Source organism: Hyposmocoma kahamanoa, unplaced genomic scaffold (genome assembly GCF_003589595.1).
Source record: "Hyposmocoma kahamanoa isolate Upper Pololo Valley unplaced genomic scaffold, ASM358959v1 65, whole genome shotgun sequence".
NCBI classification, from domain to species: Eukaryota; Metazoa; Arthropoda; class Insecta; order Lepidoptera; family Cosmopterigidae; genus Hyposmocoma; species Hyposmocoma kahamanoa.
In genome coordinates, this window is record NW_020653853.1 from 10,426,524 (window position 1) to 10,434,778 (window position 8,255).

An 8,255-nucleotide genomic window follows, 5' to 3' on the forward strand; every position below is an offset into this window, starting at 1 on the left:
GATAGTAAATTTATCCACCTTTCTAGTCATATTATAACACATTCCATACAATTATGCAGAATAACGTTTTTTTTTGCGACAAATTGGATTTTTTCCAATTGTTTTTTTGACCTAGTGTTTTGAAAAGTTTTTTATTGCATAAAGCGCTCATTTTTACGTATAACCTTATGAAGGTTTTGTAATACTGTCAAAAGAAAAAATCGCTTAGAAACATCGCGTTTTGTGGACAATCTTAAAAATCTCATAGGAGGAATATTCTTCGACAATTTCAACTACACTAAAGCAAGTAAAAATAATCATTTCGTGTTCTAAAGTTTTTCTATAGATAAAGCTATAGACAAAATGCAGACAAAAACACAGTTGGGGTTTTGAAAAAAGCTTTAAATTCTTATCGCCATTTTTATTTTTAAAGAATGACTATGAAGTAGCCGAGAAAAATTTCTTTTCTTTTTAAAAAGTAAATCTAAGTTGAAAAAGCCTAGAACTTCTTGGAAATGGTTTGTTTTGTGATTTATTTTGTATATTTAAGCTTTCTATAAATATTTAAAACCGAAAATCGATAACTGTATTTTTATTAAGTTTATATTTTATACTTAAATATTTAAAATATAGCGAGCGCATTACTTTTATCACAGGTTTTACATCACTTTTCTCAATGTATTTAAAGTCGCACGTCAATTTGCGCTTTCTAACCGATTAAATATTACGCGAAAAGTCAGAAATATTATATCTAATTTCGCCATATTGCAATTTTGATAGTTTATATTTTGTAAGCCATTAAACTTGGAATCTATAAGTATTAAGAGAATTGCGTCTTATGTTTGTAACGCTTTAGTATTTTGGTTTTAAAATAGCATTACTAAGAAAACTATCATACACTATAAAATATCTAAAAACTATCTACAAGACTAAATAAAAACTGTCTACATTCTACAAATGGTCTTGTAGCATTCTAGAATGGTTACTTCAGAAAAAAGATATGAATGACTCTTAACACTACCTACAGATAGTTTCTCAAAGCACTCTTGTGATCTACTAATAAAGTTGTGCCCACTTTTACTTTAAATTATCTAGAAACCTTCTTCGAGATATCTTGAGATAATTTGAACTCTTAAAATAATCAATCGAATTAAATTCTATTAGATATCTTATAGTATATATTTAGATATGGGTGTGTTGCTTAGGCTTTGAGCCATGTCTTCGTTTAATTATGTTTCTGTAAATATGGCCGCCACAAAAAGGATAGGCAATTTGAGACGGCGTGCTTGGATTGATTCGGGATTCCATAGAACAGGTCGATACGGGTATTATAGTTCGAGATTCGTATAATTTCGCGTTTTAATCTTCGATTAAGGCACAATAGCACTATCCTATTCCACTTTAAACTAGATTTCACAAAATAATGGAAAGTCAAAATAAAAACGACACTTTTCCCTCCAAAAGGCCCAGAGCAAATCTGCTTCGATGCTATCGCATATACTCGTAAATCCCAAGTGTATCGATACAGTCGCGCTACCGTCGCTGCTAAAGTCGCGCGAGCGTGCAAAGGTAGACGATTAGCGACTGCATCTCTACTGCACCGCGTTTGCATCGCTGCTAAAAGTCGCCGTGTGTAACAGCTTTAAATTTTATTATGGAAACACCACGGTGGAACTAAAATGAGCCACTACCGGCCACCTTGCTCAGGTCGTCCGTCCATCTTGCCGCAGGGCGTCCCATACTATGATTTCCTTGACGTGGTCACCATTCCAGAAAAAGTCTGCTCCATCGGCGATCAACTCTCCTGCCCGGCCTACTGCTACTTAAACTTACTGATTTTGTGAGCTATGTCGGTCACTTTAGTTCTCTGACGTATGACCTCGTTAGGGATTCGGTCCATTAGAGAAACCGCAAGCATAGCTCGCTCCGTCGTACACTTTTAGTAAACTTAAATCACGTGGGTGCATTAAACATAATTTTAGTAAACTTTTGTTTCACTGCTATTAGCTACACTACTCACCTTCATTCGCTCAATCACTGACAGACAAAATCACATGAAATATAACCCAACAGATCCTAAATTCGATTTTAATCCCATAATTGCTCTAATTGGTACAGTCAGATCGAACAAATTATTGGAATTTGAAAATAGTCATGTGAACGAATTTGGTGATTAGACGGCAATCAGAAGAGTTTCGCAATTCCCATTGACTGCCAAATTCCATGTGAGTTTCAGTCATCAATTATGTTTCTCGTGAAATTGCGAACGATTTCGAATGTCTCGTAAATACACGTGAAACTTCTAAGAATAAAGTTATTTGTGATCGAGAACCATAAAATACAATTTTGATAAAATTACATTCTAATTCTATTCTAATAGAGCTTTGTAATATATAACAAGTGTTGTTCTAATAATATACTAGAAGAATATATACTTGGCGAAAAAAGAAACATTATTAAGGAGATTTTAAGACTTGCGTGGCTTATTATTAAATTATTGTCAATATCAATTATTTATAACACGTGATCATGGATATCGAGTTAGTAAGAAAAGTCATAACTTGGTAAATAATGTGTAATTAATGTTAATAATAACGTTTTATAGCTTATAATAATTTCATAGCCTTCGTACTACCCGTTACAGTAGAATAACTCTGTAGGCAACAAGAAATCGCTACGCGTAGCGACATCCAGTTGTGACAAATGACATTTTCTAGTTCCAGTGCAAACGTGTAGATGGCGCCTCGGGTCGTCTCCATAATTTGGTGTGGAATTTTATAATTCCCACTAAATTGAGGCAATCTTCAGTTAATACACGTGTTTTGTGATATATTCATTTGAATAATTCGTTGTGTGGAATGTTAGGGAAAAAATAAAACCTTATTCGAATGTGCTTGGTAATATTATGAATAAAACCTCGAAAAGGAATACCTTCTTAATTAATATAATTTATCATCGTTCTTCTATCAATCAATAAGCCAAATTCCACATAACACGAATAAGAAATTTTCTAAACAGTTATTTCAATAACGAAACAAGTTGCCGGGCCCAAATAATATTCATCAAGGCAAAGCTATAATTACAATTAATTTTGTACATTACATTATATCTATAATGAGTGTGTTGGTATTGCACGAACTGTGACGCCATAGCCTATGGGCCACTCTCTAATGGCCACGGTCAAAACACGCTATCTTGAAAACCGTTATTTTGTACCATGCGTTTTTATTGCTAAATTTAAAGTGGCTAAAATTATATAAATTGTAGTTTTAACGGTATTGACATGCTTCTATTGTTTTGAATTTTTCAGGTGTATCGTAGGTTACATAGTTTGATTTTATCGGTGTGGTTAATTAATTTATTTTCATTGTTTACTGCTAATCTTGATTATAATAAGGAGAATTCGGTCGATTCTTAGTAGAATAAGACATTGATGTTCGTATTAACGTTCCATGGGAAAGTACAACAGTTGCAGTGCCACGAGTTTTAAATCGTAAAAATCTGAGGGTCACTGCAACTGCGTGTGTCACCCTGAGACATAATTTGACAAGTCCTATGTGTAAAATTGATGACAACGAACCTGAAATGTGTAGATTTGTGAGATTATATAAATATCTGAACAAATAAATAATAATTATGTCTCTGGGTGACAGGTGCAGTGGCAGAGTCCCTCAGATATTTGCAATTAAAAGCTCTGAGTGGTACTGCAACTGCTATGCACAGGCGCGTAGGCGTGTAATTTCACCCGCACCCTTACCCTTCAAATCCGGAACGCAGTAATGCTCACATTACAGCTTGGCGGAAGAAATAGGTAAGGTAGCAGTACTTCCCTAGATGACCTCTTTCACAAGGACCTGTACTGCTACTAAAATAACAAAATTTATCCATATAGAACTTGAAGTTTTTTTATTATGATATGTTTTTTATAGTGAAATATTGTCGTAATTAAGGGTGATTGAAACAAAGTAATAAAGGTATTCGTGGGTGTATTTTTCAATAAAATTATATTTTTATAATTAGCCTCATGAACTTAAACTATATAACTTAAGGTAAAATATTTACAGAAATGTACAAGGAAACTACATAAGTACCTAGTAGTTACAATTGTACGTTTACCACTTATAAAAAAATTCTACGTTTCGATTCTAATGAATGTCATAGCCATGAAATTTGGAATTAAAGAACTTATTCATAGGTATATAAATCAAAGGTAATACTTTTCGGTAACTTTAGTTAACCATTAGCTTAACCCTACAATAACTATCACAATAAATAAATCTTTTACAAAACACAACAAACTTAAAACAAAAATTCAGTCTTAATAGAAAAAAATCGAGCTGTCAGATTTGTAACACCTAATATTATATAATTATATATATAAGTTACAAAGATTGAAGTATACAGATTTCATAATGTGACCATGGAATGCAAGAACCGAGTAATTTAAATCTAATGTATAGGAAACAAGAAAACTATTATAATAATAATGTAAAACAATTCCACTAATCAGTCAATGACATAATTCTTTGGCAAAACTTATACGATTAGCTGGATGACAAATATGACTTGACCTATACAAGAAACAATTGACATAATTGTGAACAGGTACAATAAAGAGGTGTACTATACAATTATCTGTACATTGCAAACCTACACTCATACAATACAGCCATTGCATGAAAAGATCTGTATTGACACGTTGATAAGAGATAAAATATATAGAATTATCGCTTCATTATGTCTTCTATTGAAAAACCCAATGTTCTCTTTGGTCCTTCAACAGGGGATTGCTGTGGGCTCACTTCTGGTTGGTGTTGATACGCCTGTACCGTGGGCGGTGGTGAAGGTTTATTTGAAAGATCCAAGAGAGAGCTATCAGCGGCTTGACTTGTAGAAGAAACTTCTTGGCAGCCATCTAGATGATCCAGGTGGTGCTTGTTCGCTTCACTGTGTGTCAGTAGATGAGTCTTCAAGTTTGACCTTTGGTTAAAGCTCTTGTTGCACACAGGGCATTTGTGAGGAGATTCTTCCATATGCAAGATTTTGTGCACGGCCAAAGTTCTCGACTGGCAAAAACCTTTACCACATTCTGTGCACTTGAATGGCTTTTCCTTTGAATGGATATACCTGAAAAAAATGGAAAACGAACGTTAGACTCTACAAACTTTCACCTGTGAGGTGGAAAAATTACAAAACATTATCAGTGAAAACAAACGCTCAAACAGGTCTTTACGTCGTAATACACTGCTACGAGCGTTACAAGGAACGTTTCGAACGAAAATCGAAACAACCCTAAATTACAGACACATAAGACGGCTAAAATACATCGAGTTTAATTTGAAAAAAGTTTGTCTCGTAAAAGTTAAGAAATATAACTTGTAATTTGTTCAACGGCGAAGCAAGACAGATATGGTGATCGTAAAGAACCAAACCGGTTATTGTAGAAGCGCGTGCGGCCCGCGCCGCCTCGCGACCTCACAAAAAGGTTTACGCTTTTAATTTATTTTTTTACGTTGTTATCGTCAACAAAGGCGCGGTGAAATACATATATTAAAGCACGATAAATATGCTAGAGAGATATTATTAACTATTTATTTGAAATTGTAACGCTTAGGTAGATCCTTATGAATGCAACGAACTATTTAAACTCTAAACAAACTAAACGGACTTTATACTGATCACATAACAAACTTTAACCTTTGAGAGTGCCGTATCAAATAACTTGTGTTGTCAACCTTCGTAATTCCGTCACCAAACACGTTCAAATTAATAAAAGATATTTACCTATGGTCTCTGAGGTGGTCTTGTCTTCTGAAAGCCTTGCCGCAAATATCACACGAGTAAGGTCTTTCATCTGTATGCGTCCTTTCGTGGATGAGCAGATTGTAAGACTTTGTGAACTGTCTATTACAATATTTACAAATAAACTGTTTCTTCGGTCTTGTTCCGGGTGCACCTGGGACCCGCATGGGTGGAGGATTTCTTCCTGGGAGTCTTTGGGACATAACGCCAGGGTACCTTAAGGAATGGTGATATAGAGCCGCGTTTCGGATCCATTGATTGACCAACATGGCGTGGTAAGGGGCTGACGGAGGTAATGTGGCAACTTGGGCTTGGACGTACGCGGACATTGCAGGATGGTTGTAGGCGGGAGCGTTTGGAACTGGCGATTTTTCATAAGAATATGGTTGCATCGCTGGCCGAGGGTAAGTGGAGTAGGCTTGGGGTGCGGGGGGAGTCCAGGGTGGTTGGTGGCGGGAGACAACAACAGCGGGAGGCGTGTCGTCTGTGGGCGTATGCGGCGGCGTCGGCAGTGGCGGAGACGGCCGCTCCAACTTCACCAGAGCTTCAATTGGGAAGTCAGGGGGATAACCTGTAGAAACAATGTAACGAAATTTAGCTAACACTCATTATTGCCTCTGTAATAAAAAATTAACATCGAACCTAACACTCGTTATTACCTCTGTAATAAAAAATTGACGTCGACGAAATTTATAACTATGGAACATAAAACAAAAATTACGTACTATTTATTGTCCATGATTAAAAAAAGTGTTTCTTTTCAGGATGTTCCGAAAAATAAAACAAATTATAAAAAAATAGTTTGGAGAAATCGAGAAAACCATAATTAACGTTTAAAAGTTATTTTATAAGCTGTAGAGTTTGAAATATCGATCTATAGCAAACTCTACATTTAAAAAATACTGAAAAATGTTTTCATTGGAATTTTCTTTAAGCGATCAGAAAATTGGATCGCTAGCGAATGATAAAATTTATAATTTTGAAAACAATAGAAAATTCAATATTAAATGAAACAGCATGTTATAATACAAAAGTCACGCCAAATTACTCACTTTGATTTTCCTCAATATGTTCGTCCTCTTCTTCGTCGATGTTGATATCATCAGAACTGTCAACACTGTAAGGTTTCTCTTCCATTTCACTCGATATACAATCCATTGAAAACTAAACACTATACTCAGCACTTTGGTATCACTGTGGAGCTGTGTCGTCACTACCAAACCGGTTTGTGAACTAACAACCGGCTTGAGAGAGCGCGCGAAGCGTTATGAGCCTGTGTGCGTTGGTTATCGGGGCTTGCGCCTGCGCGTGGCGCGGAGGGAGGACATCAAACGAGCCGCCTCGCCCGGCGCCTGTGTCGGCTCCCGAGGCAGCCGCGCGCCTCCCAGGAGGCGGAGCTTACCGAGCACTGCCTTCGGAATTGATCAGTCTCACTCGCGAATAGACCCAACCGAGCCACCTTTCACAATCGACAAAGTCGCAACTTCAAACACCTTCCTTTTAAAATAGGCCCTTGTTGAAATCAGCGTATTTTGAGTTAGGGCATTATTCCGCTGAGTGCGATAGGTAACTCAATGCAAATTTTTGGTGACACAGCGTCCCTAGTGAAGCTATTAAGTGAGCGAATTGCTCTTGTAATTGCGTTTCGTAGGCAAGTCTTTGTGCTGTTGCAGATGCCTTTGTACGGTCTCTTTGTAATTTGTACCGCTTTATAGTGAGTAGGTATTACGAGTCGTTTAGATAGCGGGCTATTGTGTTCTATGTTGTTGGTAGTGAAAGCTGATTCAGAGGTTTCGTCGTATACACTAGTGTTCACTTTAATGTACCGAGCCTTTTGTTGTGGCTGGTTTACAATTGTATGGTTAGCTATCTAGTATTTGCATAGTTATTCAAGTAAGAGTCTAGACTCATTGTAAATATTTATATGACCTCTGTTAGGTATGCTTGAAATCAACTTTTCCCTGAGGAATTTTTTGCTTGGAAGTACCTATTCTAAAGCAAATTCTTATTTAAGCAAAATATTTTCATATTAAATAAAGCCTGACCAAATAAAACAAACAATGTAAAAAAATAAATATTTGCCACTTTTGGACATAATATGTGAAATTCATTTCCGGGGGTCAGTATCATAATGACTATAACTTCAAAATGACCTGATTAGCATAAGGATTAGATCGCAAAACGTCTATTTATTAAAATGATCGTTAAGTGGATCACATGTTAAAACCACAATGTACCTACTGCGGCTCGTTCATTCATTGACTTTTAATTTTGTTCTTTCCTTGATTACTCAAATAAATAAGATATTTGATTACTTTATTTTGACACTGTACGTTAACCACTTTATTAAACTCATAATTTTGGAATGCGATACTATACTAATCACTTAAAACACTTTCTTAGAAGTTTCAATCAGCAATTATTGCAATCAAATAAATACCTAAGTTATTTAAAATAATACATGATTGATTAAA

General features: G+C 35.7%; 1 protein-coding gene across 1 annotated transcript; it reads right to left on the reverse strand.

Annotated features, from left to right (window-relative positions):
* Window positions 1–4,410: 4,410 nt before the first annotated feature.
* LOC113231364 (protein odd-skipped-like) lies at window positions 4,411–7,023 on the reverse strand. The gene is made up of 3 exons (XM_026465656.1): window positions 6,834–7,023; window positions 5,764–6,352; window positions 4,411–5,106 (listed from the first exon to the last, which is right to left on the reverse strand). The coding sequence occupies exons 1-3, from the start codon at window positions 6,937–6,939 to the stop codon at window positions 4,704–4,706; spliced, it is 1,098 nt and encodes a 365-aa protein (XP_026321441.1). The 5' UTR covers window positions 6,940–7,023; the 3' UTR covers window positions 4,411–4,703.
* Window positions 7,024–8,255: the final 1,232 nt, after the last annotated feature.